At 50.9% G+C, this 18,795-nt stretch overlaps 2 protein-coding genes across 3 annotated transcripts in view; one reads left to right on the top strand and one right to left on the bottom strand.

The window, feature by feature from the left end:
- Window positions 1-1,038: 1,038 nt before the first annotated feature.
- bloc1s2 (biogenesis of lysosomal organelles complex-1, subunit 2) lies at window positions 1,039-5,366 on the bottom strand (the record flags this gene model as incomplete). Its single annotated transcript, XM_084444050.1, has 5 exons — window positions 1,039-3,369; window positions 3,924-4,028; window positions 4,204-4,323; window positions 4,518-4,634; window positions 5,207-5,366. The coding sequence occupies 5 exons, from the start codon at window positions 5,364-5,366 to the stop codon at window positions 3,338-3,340; spliced, it is 534 nt and encodes a 177-aa protein (XP_084300176.1). The 3' UTR covers window positions 1,039-3,337.
- A 519-nt stretch (window positions 5,367-5,885) lies between these two features.
- usp24 (ubiquitin specific peptidase 24) overlaps window positions 5,886-18,795 on the top strand; it is a 36,463-nt gene continuing 23,553 nt past the window's right edge. For both annotated transcript variants that reach the window (XM_084444324.1, XM_084444323.1), the window contains exons 1-16: window positions 5,886-6,223; window positions 10,008-10,176; window positions 10,658-10,725; window positions 10,867-11,010; window positions 11,226-11,348; window positions 11,788-11,823; window positions 11,960-12,025; window positions 13,153-13,218; window positions 13,331-13,405; window positions 13,668-13,826; window positions 14,304-14,418; window positions 14,823-14,926; window positions 15,356-15,463; window positions 15,882-15,977; window positions 16,090-16,251; window positions 17,990-18,082. In XM_084444324.1, the coding sequence (XP_084300450.1) occupies window positions 5,945-6,223; window positions 10,008-10,176; window positions 10,658-10,725; window positions 10,867-11,010; window positions 11,226-11,348; window positions 11,788-11,823; window positions 11,960-12,025; window positions 13,153-13,218; window positions 13,331-13,405; window positions 13,668-13,826; window positions 14,304-14,418; window positions 14,823-14,926; window positions 15,356-15,463; window positions 15,882-15,977; window positions 16,090-16,251; window positions 17,990-18,082 (1,863 nt within the window). In that variant the 5' untranslated portion in view covers window positions 5,886-5,944. The remainder of the gene's footprint in view (window positions 6,224-10,007; window positions 10,177-10,657; window positions 10,726-10,866; window positions 11,011-11,225; window positions 11,349-11,787; window positions 11,824-11,959; window positions 12,026-13,152; window positions 13,219-13,330; window positions 13,406-13,667; window positions 13,827-14,303; window positions 14,419-14,822; window positions 14,927-15,355; window positions 15,464-15,881; window positions 15,978-16,089; window positions 16,252-17,989; window positions 18,083-18,795) is intronic.

Below are 18,795 nucleotides of genomic sequence, written 5' to 3'. Positions count from 1 at the left end.
GTTGGGTCTTATTGACATGAATGTCCTTGTTTTCCTCGTTCACCAACACCAGTGAGTTCTCCCAGCGTCCCGGGCCTGTCGGTTACACAACCCTGTGGTGTGGCGCGCCGCCCTGCTATTGTAAATGGGCCTCTGCGCTCACTCGCTCGCTCTGGGAGAACGCGGCTCCTCTTCTCCTGAAGGACGTGCTGTTTGATGTTTCTCAATCACATTTCCGGGCAACGATTTGTGGTGGTCGGTTCGTCAGTCAGAGCAGCTTATTTTCTCCACACACAAAAAAAGTTGGGGAGAGTTGCTGTCGTTGAGTACCAAGAATGTGCATCGCTTAAACTGATATTCCAAAAATCGAAATCCCAGGATCTCTTAGGCCAATTCAATAGAGTTGCTGCATATTTCTTTTATAAGTTTAAATGTGTGATAGAGGTTCAGAAACCGTGCGCGCATGCGTTAGGACCGTACAGTAAGAAGGTGCATCTCAGTGGCTCCTCTTCCTCCCAGCATCAGCTACAACAACAGACCATCCTAGAGGATCAAAGGAGACCGTTTGTTTGCTTGCTCTAGAGGCATCAGCTATAAACGACCTGTTGGCCATAGAATCCAGCTGAGAAATCCTCAATTAGAATTTATATGGAGGAAAACATTACATAACCCACACAACCAGCAGGGAGACAAGGAGCCCAGAGTGACACACATCAGAACCAGGTGTGTGTGTGTGTAGCCTTCTCTCCCCTTCTTAAGTCAAATATGTTGACACACACACACACACAGCCAAAGCTGTCCAGGCAGAACAATAAGCAGTGTGATAGAAAGAGGCCGATGGAAGCGTGTTAGGGTTATGAACACAGCATGTTGTGTTCCCGTGTGATACCTTTGGGACGTTGAGGGCTTGTTGTTTGTGTGTCACGTTACACTGATTCCCCCAGGGGCACATCTGTATGACACTGATCCTCACCACAGAACACCGCAGAAATATGTTTGTCATTCAGGTATGTACGAGAAATGCATAAATACCTCAGGGCTCTGTATCTTTAACACGCTTTTTTAATATGAAAACACAAGACAATCAACAGTAGCAGTTGTGCGGCTCTCTGCCTTTTGATGGCAGCTGATTTCTAGTTGAAACGCGTGCGCACGTGCACAAACACGCACACACACACAAATCACACACATGTTCTGGCTTATTACAGAGGGACGCCAACCTGCTATAGACTGATACAGTAATTTGACTAAGAGAGTGGGGAGTAAAACATTCCCTTTCTCTTACTCACACTCTCTGTGCAATTTCATTTTAATCGCTGGTGATTTAAAATAGTTTGAGATAGCCTCCAACACACACATGCACAGCCTAATCTAATCTATTTCATATGAGCAACGAAAAAATCTTTGTAGTTACCAAAACCATGGAACCATTAGTCCTGCATTGGCATGACAGGAGGATGCTTAGTTGAAACTTCCTTAGAAACACACAAGTTTATTGCACACACACACACGTACCCAACATCCAAGCCACACGTGGGACCACTTTCCTCATTAGGCCTGAACTGGAAACATCTCAGCAACAGAGAAAGGGTCCAGAGAACGGATTGGCGCTGTGATACAGAGAATACAGGCCTTTTAGATAATATTATGAATCTCATCCTCTGTATCCATGCCTCATTTGTGTGTGTGTGTGTGTGTGTGTGTTAGTGTGTGTGTTATAGTAACACTGTGCCCAACAGATGCCTCTCTAACCTATTTCCCAGTCGCCGTGGAACTGAATGACAGAGAGGATGAAGGGGATGATGAAGCGGATGACTAGTTGGGATGACGGAGGGAGAAAAACCAGAGACGAAGACGTGACACGCTTCTGTCCCGCCGCCCCGGTACCCACCATGTCCCGTTTCACCCAGGCGATGACTAACGCTCCTGGCAAACAGCAGTACAGTTCAATTCTGAGGCATACAGTGAGAGGTTTAAAGTGGATTTCGTTAACGGAGTCCTAGAGCCCCTAGAGTGCCTCATGTTGGTCAATGAGAACGGGCCTGCCTGCCATTACCGAGTGCTCCTCCCGGAGCAGGGGTCTGTCTTGCGTTACCCTGCCTGCCTGCCGGCGCGTCCATGGAAGGGCTCCGAAAACAGGACATTTAAGCATTTAACAGAGTTACCGAAGATTTGAGAGAGTAAAGCAGGGTTTTATGTTCTGCCTCTCGGCCATGAGAGAAGAGAGAGGGAGAAAGGGCGAGAGACCACAGAGTGCAGTGGCAAATAATGTTACAGTATGAATAATGAGCTCCCACTGCAACGGGGGCCTCAACTGGCCTAATGACAGAGACCTGCTTTAGATTAGCCCCAACACACACACAAACACACACACGGGAGAGCACAGCAGGAGGTCCTATCTGCTCAGTTAATCTGTTGCCCCTGGCGATGGGATCAGATATGATCTGCTAATCAACAACAGGGAGGGGGCGGGGCATCGTCAACACGGCTGTCCTCTCGGAGTTAAGCAACTGCTGAGCGCAGGTCATCTGTCACACTGCTCTGAACCATAAGACACGCCGCTGGGAGGCCAGCGCTGAACATGACACCACTGATCTCGTGCATCAACGTGGAACTTGGCTGCCATCTGCTGGCTGAATAGGTACAGGCACACAACCTTCAAACATTTATTTTTCGGTTTGTCAAAAACAAGTGTTCAATGTTAATACATTAATTAATGTACCATACGCACAAGTCAAAGATCCTTATCTACAGAAGCGAATATGTATTTCAAAAAGTGTATATGTAGCTGTTTACCTTTCATAGTGAAAGAGCCTACCTCAGCAGCATGAGATAAGTAGGAGCTGGACAAGTTAGTTTTTTTCTACACTTCTGGGGCATTTCAACAGCTCTTAAAACTGCCCTGCCTTTTGTTGTATTGAGCAGGTAAAATGGCGGAGAGCTGGACAACAGAGGGGCGGGGCTCTGTGCACGGCCACAGGTTGGTTTAGTTATTCTAACGTAGGTTTCATGACGGTTGCCTGGAATGTTGCTAATTAAACACAAAACATGTGCACATGTACATCGTGGACCATCATTGGTGTTGAAAGATTCATGTCGCTGTCAGTAAAAACTGGTCGAACTCACCCAAACCCGACCCAAAAGGTTGATCTCATTCAAAGCTTTGAAAGCTGTGACAATGAGCTTCCCAATGAGAGTTAACATGACACATGAGGTTTGCCTGTTTGGCGTCTTGGTCTGCGTCCTCCGGTGATTCAGGTGGTCCTACAGGAGGGGTCAGGGAGGCGGAGGGCTGGGTGGGCAGGGCTAGCAGGACAGAGGCATCCCTGACTCCTCCTCTCCTTCCTCTTGCTCCTCATCACCGCTTCTCCAGTTTCTTGAACTTGGCCTCTGGAGAGAAAGAGGGGGGAGGGGGGGATCAATTCCCTCACCCTGGTCCTGAGAGTTGAATGAAAATAAATGAAAGGGCCTGAGTGTCTGCAGTCTTATAGCGCCATCTACTGGTGGGACTCGTGTATGGAAACGTGATAGGGTTAAACTCCAGACTGTGCTGGACTATGATTAGCCCATATCTCATAGATACTGCTAACACATGCTAACACACGCTAACACACGCTACCGCAGACACAGGGAAGACCCCTCAGCCCTCAGCGATGTTCCCCAGATGCAGCAGCATTGGCCAACAGAGAGAACAATGGTCAGACCAGGACAGTCTGGTTCATGGGGAAACAATGAAGTATTCTACTGATAATGTGGTCAACAACATCCTCTCCTACCAGAGGCTCTGTAGACTGTAGTCTGTTTCTCAGGGGGGAGATATCCACTTACGGCCCTGATATAAATATAGAGCTGGAATGTGAGGCCATTCTCGGTGGATGTATGGTGTGTGTGTGTGTGTGTGTTGTATGTGTGTGTGTCACAGCCGATCTGTCTGTGTGTCTCACCCAGTTTCTTGGAGTACGTGTCCAGTTTGTAAGCGGCCTGCTCCAGGGAAGACACCTGCTCCTCAATCTGATTGATCTGGTCCAAGTAGGGCTGCAGGCTGGCATCTGAAACACACACACACACACACACACACACACACACACACACGAAAATAGCAGCGATGCCAAACCAGCAGGGGCACACAGGGTTTACTGAGAGCAGAAATGTGAGCGCGCCTCGTATAGCTGGTGTGTGGCTAGCAGCCCTGTAGCAGCGGCCCCTGTGTGTGAGGTCACTCACATTTGTTGTTGAGGTCCTGCAGATTGCGGCTGATGTTGATGCTGATGTCCTTCATCTCCATGTACTTCAGACTGGTCAGCTTGTTCATGTTCTCCAGCAGCCGGTAGTCCTCGCAGGTGGCTGCGCAGAGGAACCGAAAACAGAACGGAGCGGAAAGAGGAAGTTGAGCTTTTCTGATTCCCCCAACAGAAGCCGGTCCGACCTCGACTGTGTCACTGCCAGATCGGGCATGTTCTGTAGCCTGATACAGGTTATGCAGATGCACGCGCACACGCGCGCACGCACACACACACACACACACGGGAGCCAGAGACCTGTGAGTTCTCCTTGGAGGAACACGGCCATCTTGTCGAACATGTCTGTGCACAGCTCGTTGATGTCAGGCTCCGCCGGTTCAGTGGCCTCCTCGGCTGTCTCCACTCCTCCGTCACCTACAAGCGGCGCGCGCACACGCGCGCACGCACACACACACACACACACACACACACACACACACACACACACACACACACACACACACACACACACGGGTTACACTCATGTCATATTGGGACAAAATTGTTTACTAAGAGCTTTCTATAAATGACAGCCTTTTCCATAACACAATGCCCTCTATAAAGCCCTTTGTTGTCTAGTCTCATTCAAGTGCCACACAGACTGACTGACAGACAGACAGACAGACAGACAGACAGACAGACAGACAGACAGACAGACAGACAGACAGAGACAGACAGACAGACAGACAGACAGACAGACACGTTACATTCCTGTCATATTGGAAGAAAATTGTTTACTAAGAGCTTTCTATATATTATAGCCTTTTCGACATCCACGCAATGCCCTCTTTAACTTGTGGTCTAGTCCCATCTATACAGTTCGCCTCACATACTGGCTAGCTGTTTGAAGCTAGCTAGTTGTGGTCAGGAGGGCAGTACATTGTTGGCCTAATAGCGTTAGCTTATTAGCTAGCTAGCTAATAGCGCAGCTAACTGCCGACACTCACTATTGGTGCTGGCCTTCTTGGGCGCTGGTACCAGACTTTCTGCTGCATTCTCCGGTGCTGCCTCGCCAGTGCTCCCCGTAAGGTTCAGCGCAGTCGGATGGGCCAAAGGTACTCTGGAGATGCTGTCCATCGCGGCAGCCTCCTCCCCCGTCGCTGCCATTTTCCCAGTCAGCCAGTCACATGATTCAGGGACGTGACGTCCCCCTCCCCCCCACCCGCGCGCCATCCCTCCCCTACTCCCAGCGAGCCACACCCTTTTTTGACAGGTGCTTTTTGAAGTTTCCGCCGCTACATTCACAAAATCATCAACCTCGCAGGGGAAATTTTGTGCAGCCATCACCTATTGGGACTTTTCAGGAATAAGGTCAGCATGCATTATGTTATTTTTCTCTGCAACGGACCAACTGCAGCGCTGCTTCTGCTTGACTAGCTACACATTCTGTTTACATCTAGAAGTCTTAAAATAAGTGTAATCATTGTAATAATCATACTCACTTAGGTATTGTACAAATTAAACTTTTTGACAGAGGAGGAGAGAAAAAGCCAATCAATTGCATGCCTCGTCTGGGTGACGCACTACGCATCCGCGGAAACGTCCAGCGCTGTTGTGGTGGGAATCCATCGTGACCATCGTGACAGGCGGCAGTGGACTGTAAACATGGCGGCGTGCACGGCTACAGGGCTGTGCGGTACATCCCGTTATTAACACAGTCTGAGATACCCCGAGACACCCGAACCATGGAGACCGAGGAGGAGCAGCATATGACAACGCTGCTCTGCATGGGCTTCCCAGACCCCGTTGCAATCAGGAAGGCCCTCCGCCTGGCAAAGAACGATATCAACGAGGCAGTCGCGCTTCTAACAAACGAAAGCCCCGGGCTCGGGTACGGATACGAGCCCATGGAGAGCGGGCCCGCTCCGGGACCCGGGTCGAGTGGAGATGGGGAGAACAGCGGGCGGACTGGGACAGGAGGGTTTGACCCACCGCCTGCTTACCACGATGTAGTGGATAGCGAGGTAAGGTTTGACAGTGTGGTTGGTTTTGCAGTCCAATGTCGTTAGATGAGTAACGTTAACGTTAGAGTCGGGAGGGCTCGCCCATTCCTCAGCCCCAGCAGGCGCCCTGCCTGGCTGTCAAAGCGAGAGGGAAAACCCGCGGCATGCACTCGGCAACTCGCTGCCAGCTAACATGCATCCGGTAGAAAACCCAGCGATGACTTTACGAGTTTCCTAGCTAGCTGTCACGTTGTGCGTTGTAATCCCGGTCTGTAGCTTGCGTGCTAAGACACACATAGCATCTACATTGTAAAAGATAGATAACGTTTGATAGTTAGCGTGCTAGCTAATGAGGCATGCGCGGGCAGGCTAAGTTAGCTAGCTAGCTGGCTGATGTTTGGGGGAGGGGAATCCGAATCAGTGCTGCTGTGCAAGAGGCGCAAACCGCAGCACAGTAGCATACAATAAGGAGCTAATTCTGTAGCCTAGCTAGCGAGCTAGCCATTGTCAAAACGTATACATGTGACTCCAAAGCAAAGGTTTATTGTCAGGCCGGATCTATGCAATGCTTAGCACCGAGCTAGCTATTCAACCTTCAAGCTCAGTAACTTTACTAGCCGACTAGCTCATTGACGAGCTGTGGTTTCGCAATAGCTGTGGCAGATGTGTCCATCGTGAGTGAAGAAGCAGGTTTCTAGCATTTACACAACCGTGATCTACGCTTTTTATCTGGTGTTAGGTAACGATAGTTGTACATAGCTAATTGGCCAGATCTTGTAGCACTAACGTTATTAGCTAGTAGTTACTAGTAGCTACCAGATATAGCTAGCTAAGTTAGCTAGCGATTTCAAGTAAGTCTCATCTCGTCAGTATGCTTGTCGTTCATTTAGTAACTGATCCCAGGTACATTCTAATTTTTCGTGAGGAGCAGGTGCGGACACTTGGATGTGATGAGGAGGAGTCATAATAGGGTTTTTAAGCTCTAGGCAGGGTGAAGGAACATAAAAGCTGGATGACCCCTGTCAGTCATTTACAGAAAAATGTCACTTTCATCTGTGCATCCCAGAGTGCTGACTGTTCTGCTTCTGACACACATACCAAGCTTCAGGACTAGTAGTGTGTGGTATAACTTGTCTTTCACCTACCCAGTCACCTATCCAGATGTCATTGTAATGTGATACTGTATGGATGTATGCTGTAGGGCATGTTCCTTCAGTGGGTCTCTGAAGCAACCGAGACACAGTGTAAGACGGGACATATCCAGGAAGAGCACAGCATGTGTAAACATTTGGAAATATTTTGAAACACAACCTGTTGTTTATCGTGAATGCCATGGGGTGCGACATCACACCCCAGCAGACTTGCCAGTAGACATGCCTTGTTTCTGAAGGGAACATGTCAGAGAGCCAGGAGACTGGTCGTCAAGCCCAATGAAATATCTCTGACGTCACTGTACACAGTTTCAAAATGGTCGTGCCTCTGTGACCGACAATACTGTTTTAATGTGCTGAAGACATGAGGTCAACACACACAAAGGGGGACAGGCTGAGTCCTCTATCTAGGCTGTTATACACACACACACACACACACAGTAGGCCTACTCTCAAAAAGACCATCTCCCCGACCGTATCGCCGTCTCGCGCAGCCTCTACCCTTCCTTGCTCTTCCTTGCTCTTTCTCAGTCTTTCTCTTTCTCCTGACCCTCCAGCTAATTACCTGTATGTCTGTCTGTCTCTGCTGCTGTGTTAGTGCCTAGGAGGCATGTCACAGGTCTCTGGCCCCATGTTCCTATCCTAAATATAGCTCTGCAGCTCGCTCTCTCTTTCTCTCCCTCTCTCCCTCTCTCTCTCTCTCTCTCTCTCTCTCTCTCTCTCTCTCTCACTCACTCTCTCTCAGCAGTCTCTGTTCTGTAGTGGTCTCAGGGGTGTTGCGGGATGCATACTAACAGACTAGGGGCTCGGTTACCTCTCCGCCCCCAGCAACCAAACATGCGCGTTACACACACACACGCTGCCACCATGCCCCCGAGGGCAGCGCGGCACGCTCCCACTCCCAGCAGCAGTTCATGTTGCTATCTGAAAGGATGAGCCCGCTGCAAGTGATGACACTGTGATGAGTACCTCCCTACACCAGGCACTTCTTAATAGGAAACCTGGGATGGGGGCTGTTGGCGAGGGGAGAGGTTGTCCTGTCAGAAGGATTCTTATTGGGTATCATGAGGCGCATTCCGATTGGACAGTGATGGGATGTTTGGTAAATGGACGGCACTTAGCGCTTTTCCACCTTAGCAGCACTCAAAGCGCTCTACAATGGCCTCTCATTCACCCATTCACACACCAATGGCGGCAGCTGCCATGCAAGGTGCTAACCTGCTCATTGGGAACATTTTGGGGTTAGGTGTCTTGCTCAAGGACACTTCGACATGTGGACAGTCGGAGCTGGGATTCAAAACCATTGACCCTTCGATCATTGAACGACCCACTCTTACCAACTGAGGTACAGCCGCCCCGAATTCTTCCCCGAATTGCCTTTGACCTTAGCGTTGAACAGCGCGGCTCATCTCTCAATCCTTCCCTCCATAACTCATTTCTCTCCATCTCTCCGAAGGCGAGGCAATGCTGAAACCTGACGCTGCCCCCCCCGCCCGCCAATCACTCATCATGTATACGATATTGGGACCTGTATTGGTTTGCAGCTCTAAATGTCCTGATTGAGTTCGCAGTTGTCCATGCTGTTATGTGGAGACCGTCAGTCTGGACCTGGACCGTCAGTCTTTGGTGTCTATGATTCCATTGGTAGTGATATGATGTGATGGCAGGTTAGCGAAGCCTATATTCTTGGTGTGTATTTTTTGTAGTCACGGCAGGTGCAGCAGGCTCAATGCCCAATCCTAACTTTGTGTCTGTGCTCATGACTCAGACTCTATCCTAAACCGTGTATGTAAATCACAGGGAGATTTGAGAACATTTAGTCGACCACGTGGGTCTCGAGCTGTGATTGGACTCGCTTCGAGCAGCACCAGAGTGATTGCTTATTTATCATGGCTGTCGTGATGCAAATCGCGTATCATGAATATGTAACCAACTCACTATATCATGTAAATAATTAAACAACCCACGTGTGTCCGTGAGGTCGACTGTAGACTATCATGAAGCGCGCAAGACTGCAGAACGAGCACAATTCACCAGAGGGTTTACGTTTCGTGTCTTATGTGGGGACTCGTGACTGACTTGGGACTCATGTTTCTCTGAAAAGTTCCGAAACACATGGCGACTACCCCCCGGCCTTCTCTTACCAGCCAGACGGCTAATTCTAGCAACAACAAGAGCACGGTGTTACAATGGCAGCAGGGTGACCCGCCGTCCAGAGTGGCTCATCTGTCTCAGCTGAGTGAGCGCCTGGCGTTTAGGATGCAGAGGAGAGAGAGAGAGAGAGAGGGAGAGAGAGAGGGGAAGAGGAGGAAGGGAATACAGACGACCGGAGAACGAGGGAGGGCGTCGGACAAGAGAGGGGATGACTTTCGAACGCCCTGCCACTTCTCCTCAGAGACTTGCGCGTTCGTCGCCCTTACTGACCCTGCCCGGGAAACACACACACGCGCGCACACACACACACACACACACACACACACACACACACAAAGTTGTATAGCTGGTTTTCAGCAGCTCAAACCAGATGCCTGGGCAGCAAGTCCAGTGATCTGGAAGGCAGGGTGGAATCTTTGATTAATTTATGCTGTAGGACTCAAGCCCTTGCCTGTGTGTGTTTGTGTGCGTGTGCGTGTGTGTGTGTGTGTTCGTTCCAGAGGACTAATGACGAGAATGGGAACTGCTCTGGCGGCAGTATGGAGTTCCCCACCACCAACCTGTATGAGCTGGAGAGCAGAGTGTTCACGGATCATTGGTCCATACCCTACAAGAGGGAGGAGTCACTGGGCAAGTGCCTCATCGCGTCCACCTGTCTGGCCAGACTTGGTAAGAGAGAGTTTGTTGAGGTGTTATTGTGTGTTTGCTGCGGGGGATGAGTGTTTGTGCTTTGAACTTCAAAAGCTACACCAAACCATTTGTTTGTCTCAGTTAATGTGTGGGCAGTAGGTTATGTTTTCACAGTTTGAGTTATTCTAGGCACTGCTGCTTTAGCGCTCGCTCGCACACACACACACACACACACACACACACCTTCTCAGGGCCAAATCCTTACTTGAGATTAGGGATGGTACCTTATGTGTAACTTATCTCTCTCTCTCTCCCCTCTAACTCTCTCTCCATATCTCCCCTCTCCCTCCCCCTCCTCTCTCTGCCTCTCCCTCTCTCTCTCCCGCTCTCTCCTCTGTCTCTCTTTCTCTCCCTCTCTCCTCTCTCTCTCTCCCCCTCCTCTCTCCTCTCTCTCTGCCTCCCTCCCTCTCTCTCTCCCTCTCTGTCCTCTCTCTCTCTCTCTGCCCCCCCCCTCTCTCAGGTCTGGCTGATGCAGATGAGAACTGTAAGCGTTTCATGGACCGCTGCATGCACGAGGCCTTCAAGAAGGTCAGCCTCAACGAACCCCCCCCCCCCACACACACACACACACACACACACAGAGTTAGCGCGCGGTGTGTTTTGTTTTTATATATCGACCGTTACCGTCTTCGTCCCCCCCCGAACATCCTGTCCACCTCTCGTCCACAGCTGCTGACCAGTAGCGCGGTCCATAAATGGGGGACGGAGATCCACGAGGGGATCTACAACATGCTGATGCTGCTGGTCGAGCTGGTGGCAGAGAGGGTCAAGCAGGACCCCATACCCGTGGGCCTTATGGGGGTGCTGACCATGGTAAGCATGCACGCTCGCACACACACAAACACACACACACAGCACCTCACGAGTCATCTACTCCCTACAGCCCGAGCAATATCCCTCGCTCACTAATTTGACAGAGGGTCGTTTTCTTAGGAATGTTTGAGTGTGTGTTAATCAGAGAGCACATTCACGCCGAGCACACACACGGTAGGGAGCCAGTCTGACGGTATCTTTTGCCGCGTGTCCAGGCCTTCAACCCAGACAACGAGTACCACTTCAAGAACCGCATGAAGGCATGTCAGAGGAACTGGGCCGAGGTTTTCGGGGAGGAGAGCATGTTCGCCGTCTCCCCCAGCAGCATGTATCAGAAGGTAAGAGGAGGCGAGCCAACTGAGGGCTGATCGACTGAGGCTTCTGTAAATGGGCAATCCGTGTGTGTGTGTGTGCGTGTGTGTGTGCGTGTGTGCGCGTGTGTGTGTGTGTGTGGTGGCGGCGCCGCCCATGTACACATTGTCACATTGTGCGTGTACGCATGCATGTGTGTGTGTGTGTGTGTGTGGTGGCGGCGCCGCCCATGTACACATTGTTAGCTTTTCACTAGCGAACCCTCAGCCAGGTTAGAGGGCAGAAGAACGGGTTTGTGGAATTTAGCGTTGCGTAACGGCGGCGCCCTGAGTGGCTCCACAGAGCCTGACTGACTGACGGGCAGCAGCTGGGGGGAAATGAAACCTACGCTCTGGGTCTGCGTGCGCGCGCGTGTTTGAGTGCTACCCATGGCTATGACGGAACACCTGTTTGTGTGTGTTTCAGGAACCCCATGGCTGGTTGGTTGACCTGGTGAATCGGGTGAGTCCAGAACTGAGCTGTGCCCCCCCCCCCACTCTCTCTTACCCAGGCTTCATCCCTCTTTCTCTCTCTCCGTCTCTCCCTCTCCTTTTCTGTGTAAATCATCATGATCATGTTCCTCTCCATTCATCCCCAGTTTGGAGAGATGGGTGGATTCACTGCCATCCAGACCAAGCTCAACACAGAGGAGATTGAAATTGGGGTAAGAACACACACACACACACACACACACTTCTCTGGGTAGGCCCCACCAGTGAGGGAGGGGAGTGATGAAACAGTTACTCTAGTGGGAGGGAGGGTGTGAAGGAGGGATGACAGACAGACAGAGGGGGGTTGACAGACAGAGAGTTTATCCAGGCAAGAGGTCATCTTGTTTACTTCCCTGACCCTCTGCTTGCAGCAATACATTCCTATCCTGTTCCAGCATGATGGCTAAATACGTAATTGTGTGTGCGTGTGTCTGAGGCATCCTTGTCCCGACACTTCCTGTGGAGAACCTGGCCGGAACTATAGCCATTGATTTGAGCGCAATTACACACACACAGAGACACACAAACACACACACACTCACACTCACTCTCTCCCCATTAGCATGTTAATCAGGCTGACATGTTCAATAGAAGCAGGATGTAGCAGATCTGAGGCCCGGCCCTCTCCGGTTACACCCCCAGCCTCGCTGCCCAGAGAGAGGAGATGCACTTTGTCTGTGGGGAGGGGGGGGGCAGGGGAGATGGAGCAACGAAGGAAGAGACTCCAGGAAGGGAAATGGAGAGAGGGAGGGAGGGTGAGAGGGAGGGGGGGGAGGGAGGGTGAGAGAGAGGGAGGGAGAGGGGGAGGGTGAGAGAGAGGGAGGGAGAGGGGGGGGGGGGGGGGGGGGGAGAGAGGGAGGGAGGGGGGCAGAGAGAGGGGGAGGGAGGATACATGGAAAGAAGAGAGTATTGTGGGGGAGAGTGGACACAGGGTCATTCAGCGAACTCCTCTGATTTTGCACAGAGTGACAAAAGGCAGCTGGCCTCCGTTGTTGGACCGCCTCACACCCTAGCTCTCACACACACGCTCTCCGTCACACCCTATCGAAAACTCTCTCTCTCTCTCACACACACACACACACACAAACACACACATTTTATTCATCAGGCTGTTTATGTGCAGTGAAGCGCTAACCCAAACCCTCCAGTAAGCATTTAATTGTACATTGTACACGTGCCCTGTACAAATGACAAACCTACTTGAACACTCACAAACGAACACTCACAAACGAACACACACGCCACCACTATGAACGGCCAGGTTTGTGTTAAATGGCGCCGTGTCTGTGATTCTGTCCAGTGTGTATCAGCCTTGGTCCAGCCGCTCGGTGTGTGTGCAGAATACCTGAACCCCAGCCTGGTACAGGTTAGAGGATTTTCTTTGGCTCATACACACACATACACACACACACACACACACACACACACTGACCGTTTAGTAAAGGCATGCCTGATTTGTGTGTGTGTGTGTCCTGTAGCCCATGCTGGACCCAGTCATCCACAAGATGATCACGTATGTGCAGAACCTGGAGGAGAAGGATCTGAAGGACAAGGTAGGAACAGCAGTTAACGCAAAACGTTCAACACTGAATACATACTAATCGACCTGACTCAACACACGATACGGACCTGACTCAACACAAGCTATGGACCTGACTCAACACACGCTATACGCACACACACACACAATGCTGCGACAACCACCCAGTGTCCGAGTTGACCGGGGGGTCGTGTTCTTCCCCCCGAGTTGACCGGGGGGTCGTGTTCTTCCCCCCGAGTTGACCGTGGGGTCGTGTTCTTCCCCCCCCGTCCCAGCGGCTGGTCAGCATACCGGACCTGCTGTCGGCCATCAAGCTGCTGTGCATGCGCTTCCAGCGGGAGCTGGTCAACGTGGTGGACGACCTGCGGCTGGACACGCTGCTGCGCATGCTGAAGACGCCGCACTTCTCCACCAAGATGAACTCCCTCAAAGAGGTCAGTGGGGAGGGTCAGAGGTCAAGCTGTCCAGCCCAATAGGAAGGAAGGGAGTGAGGGCAGTGATGTCGTGCGGGGGGGGGGGGGGGGGGGGGGGGTATACTTGCCGCTCAACAACGCGTCTGCGTAGACGAGCATGTATTCTGCGGCACGTTGATTTCTGAGGACCTGCACAGCCAACCGCCACCAGGAACCCAGGAGACGTGCGGCAGCCATCTTTAGTGCACGTACATGTAGTTAAAAGCAAGTATACCACAGGCTTTATTGTCCCAGTCAGTCCTCCTGCTGAGTGTTGTGTGTGTGTGTGTGTGTGTGTGTGTGTGTGTGTGTGTGTGTGTGTGTGTGTGTGTGTGTGTGTGTGTGTGTGTGTGTGTGTGTGTGTGTGTGTGTGTGTGTGTGTGTGTGTGTGTGTGTGTGTGTGTGTGTGTGTGTGTGTGTGTGTGTGTGTGTGTGTGTGTGTGTGTGTGTGGTCTTCAGGTGACTAAGCTGATAGAGGAGAGCACAGTGTCTAAGACGGTGAAGAATGCTATCGACACAGACAGACTGCTGGACTGGCTGGTGGAGAACTCTGTCCTTTCAATAGCACTGGAGGGTGAGAGGAACACTCCATCTATCACTCCCACCTCTCTCTCCTCATCTCTCCCTGTCTCTCTCTCCTCATCTCTCTCCCTCTCTCTATCACTCCCACCTCTCTCTCTCCTCATCTCTCTCCCTGTTTCTCTCTCTGTCTCTCTCCCTCTCTCTTATCACTCCCACCTCCCTCTCTCCTCATCTCTCTCTCTCTCTCCCTCTCTCTATCACTCCCACCTCTCTCCTCATCTCTCTCCCTGTCTCTCTCTCCCTCTCTCTATCACACCCCTCCATTTTTCCTTCCTTTCCCTATTTTCTTCTCCTCCCTCTTGCTTATCAAATGATTTGACTGTAACTCATCCAGGGATTGAAGGTGTGCGTGTGTGTGCTTGTGTGCGTGCGTGTGTGTGTGTGTGTGTGTTTCAGGTAACATTGACCAGGCTCAGTACTGTGACAGGATAAAAGGCATCATCGAGCTACTGGGCAGTAAACTGTCCCTGGACGAGCTCTCCAAGATCTGGAGGATTCAGGTATACACACCCAGACACACAACCCCCCCCCCCCCCCACACACACACACACACACACACACACACAACCCCCCCCCCCACACACACACGGACATTTGATTTGATTTAATCTTTATTTATCTCTGTTTTAATCAAAACATAAAAACACAATAAGAAATAAACTAAGTTTATAAAATTTCGAGCCCTGTGACGCGTTAATAGAGCAGTACTGTACCTTTACATTGTGTTTGTGTGTGCCTCTCTCTCTCTCTCTCTCTCTCTCTCTCTCTCTCTCTCTCTCCCCCTCTCACTCTCCCTCTCTCTCTCTCTTTCCTTCTTCCTCTCTCTCCCCCTCTCTCTCTCCCTCCCCCCTCCCCCTCTCTCTCCCCCTTCCTCTCTCTCTCTCTCTCTCCCTCCCCCCCCCCCTCTCTCCATCTCTCTCTCTCTCCAGGCTGGTCAGTCTTCTACAGTGATTGAGAACATCCACACCATCATCGCCGCCGCTGCCGTCAAGTTCAACTTTGAGCAGCTCAGCCACCTGTTTGTTCTCATTCAGAAGGTCAGCAGCCACCGTGTGTGTGTGTGTGTTTGTGGCAGTAACACAAGTGTTTGTGTGTGTCTGTGTGTGTACGTGCGTGCGTGTGTGTTTTAGTAGAGAAGTGTGTGATTATTAACATGTTCATTTTAGTAGAAAGTGTGTGGTTATTAACATGTTCATTTTAGTAGAGAAGTGGGTGTGTTTTTTACAGAGCTTGGAAGTAGAGAGTGACCAACCGTGTGTGTGTGCGTGCGTGCGTGTGTGCGTGCTTGCGTGCGTGCGTGCGTTTTACAGAGCTGGGAGGTGGAGAGTGATCGTGTGTGTGTGTTTTTCAGATTTGTAGTGACCAACCACTTTGAGATTGTCTCTCAATGTCAATGAAAAGTGCTTTCTAAATATAATGAATTACTATTTCTATAACTGTGTGTGTGTTTTCCAGAGCTGGGAGGTGGAGAGTGATCGTGTGAGGCAGAAGCTGCTTAGTTTGATCGGGAGGATCGGCAGAGAGGCACGCTCCGAGGCCACCACGGGAAAGGTGTGTGTGCGCGCGCGCGTATGTGTGTGTGGCCATAGCTATTGTCCTGGATAATATGTTCAGGACCCTGTTACCTAAACACAGCCCTAAAACTCTGAGTGTGTGTGTGTAGGTGTTGGAAGTGCTCTGGGAGCTAGCCCACCTGCCCACCCTGCCCACCAGCCTGGTCCAGCAGGCTTCCGAGGAACACCTGGGCATCCTGAGTGACGCCTACGCCGTCAAAGAGACCGTCAAACGCAGCTACATCATCAAATGTATAGAGGACATCAAGAAGGTGAGACACACACACACACACACACACACTCTTCTCTCTGTCCCTGTCTTTCCTCTCCCCCTCTCACCTCCCAACTGCAGACAAACACACACCCCCAGTCAGGCCCATCTACAGGCAGCTATGACAGTGTCGGTCTAAAGTTAACACGCCCTTGTTAGTGCTCCTAGGTAGGGCTGGGTATCGATTCGAATTTCAAGAATCGATTCGATTCCGATTCACAAGGTTAGCTGTAACCTTAATTACATGACTGCCAAGTTATGCAACACATCAATACTAGGGCTGGGTATCGATACTGATTTCCAAAAATGAACGAATGAATGAATCATTGAATGAATTAATGAACTATTCATTTCTTTATTTATTCATGCATTCATTCATTAAATAAAAGATTGATTTTGGGATTCATGAATCGATTCTGAATCATTTGAGACACAACATTTTTAACCCAGCCCTACTCCTAGGTCGGAGTACCCAGAAGCTCTTGCTGCGGCGAGAACTGAGAACAAGCTATGACATTCGTGGACACCTATGAGAATCCGATTGAGGAGTTTGATTGGCCTGCGCTCCCGACTCTATTTACATGTAGCACCGGATATACACGCCGCGGATACTCCCGGAAACTCCCGTCCCCCTTTTCATGATCGGCTGTTCAAATGCAGCTGGATTTGAAAGGCGATGCGCTGACTCCGCCCCTGTGCCCATGTTTTGTGGCGTTTGACTCCAGACTAGCTGCTCTGTAGCTGTGGCCTCCGCCTGTTCTCAGGCTGTCCGCCCTCCTCTACTCTGCTCTACTGTACTCTACTGTACTCTGCTACTGTCCTCTCCTCTGTTCTACTGTACTCTGCTACTGTCCTCTCCTCTGTTCTACTGTACTCTGCTGCGCTCAACTGCACTCTACTCTGCTCTATGGTCCTCTACTGTACCCAACTGCACTCTATTGTCCTACTCTGCTCTACTGTGCTCTTCTGTACTCTACGGTCCTCTACTGTACACTACTGCACTCTACTCTGCTCTACTGTACTCTACTGCACTCTACTGTACTGCACTTAATTGTACTCTACTGCGCTCTATTGTACTCTGCTCTACTGTACTCTACTGTCCTCTACTCTGCTCTACTGCACTCTACTGTCCTCTACTGTACGCTATTGTACTCTACTGTGCTCTTGTACTCTGCTCTACTGTACTCTGCTGTACTGTGCTTTGCTGTGCTCTACTGTACTCTACTGTACTCTGCTCTACTGTGCTCTGCTCTGCTCTGAAGACCATGGACGACCACCACTACTGGGATATGACAGTGTTGTCTGGTCCGGTCCAGCAAACATCACTGATTGGTCCTTGACTGAATAACGCATCGCACACACACAGTCACGCACGATAAAACTTTGTTTCTGGATGTTTGGGTTCCTGCCCCTCCTGTCCCTCTGTCGTTCCTCTCTCTCTCTCTCTCTCTCTCTCCCTCTCTGGAGCATGCTTCTGCAGAAGACACGGTCATCTCTTCTCTTCCCTTTCACACGTCCCTTCTTTCCTCTCCTCCTCACCGCGTTCTGCGGCCTCCCCCGTCTAATTCCATATTTATAGATGCACGTCACACATTCTGCTCTCCCCAGCTACTCCTCTGTTCTTTTGTCAAGCGATTGGGTGACACACGCACACACACACACACACACACACACACGCGCACACATATACACACACGCACGCTGTCCCACACGTCCTCAAATGAAGTTTATGTTTTTAGACTCAGACTCAGGACGAGAGTAAACCCAGCGAGACTCAGAGCTTGTTTCTTACTGGTTCCTGGGGCAAGAGGAAAGCCAACTCATTGGCCAAAGTAAGAGAAGCCCCACCACTTAATACCCTACTGACCAATCAGCATTCACCTTCAATCTCACTGCTGCGCACCAACCAATCCCGGAGGAGGGCTGGATCAGTGGGCGGGGGCAGGGGTTCACTGAGTGATTGATGATTGTTACACTGTTGATTTAAGCCTCTTCTGTTCTGTTCCAACGGGGGAGGAGGGGGGGGGGGGGGGGTGTAATTCTCTTCTGTCCTGAGGGTGAGGGTGTCCGCCCTGGCTTGTGTGGTGTCTGGGTCTGGGTGAGGCGGAGGTCTGAACAAACCACTGGGTGCTGGTGGACAGGCCCATGTCCAGTCTCTCTGGGCCTCTGTCCAGGCTGTAAATCAGACCTGGCTTTCAGAGCCATAGATGTACACGGCACGGCACGACTCGGGGTCGACCCGCTAGAGTTTAGATGGGCTCCGCGTCGGCGTTCAAGGTTTGGAGCGTCGCTGTCGGGCGTTTTGCCGAGCTCCGTCCATCTACGGCTCTGTCTGTGCCTCACCCAGAAAGGGACGTCTCAGTAAACCCACCCTGGGACTGAAGCTGACCTATGGACCGGTGTTTTAGACCGGCCCACGGTCGGTCACTGGCAAACGGACGCCAATGAAGCTGAGATTCTCCGTCTGACCAAACCAAACGTCCCAGAAGTTGTCCCAGTGTGGGTTTAGCTGTACTCTCCTAACACTGCCAATCAACAGGAATAT

The sequence above is a fragment of the Borostomias antarcticus genome, assembly GCF_949987555.1.
Source record: "Borostomias antarcticus genome assembly, chromosome: 10".
Classification (NCBI taxonomy): domain Eukaryota; kingdom Metazoa; phylum Chordata; class Actinopteri; order Stomiiformes; family Stomiidae; genus Borostomias; species Borostomias antarcticus.
The sequence above is the reverse complement of the archived record's forward strand: the minus strand, read 5'-3'. Positions and strand labels throughout refer to the sequence as shown.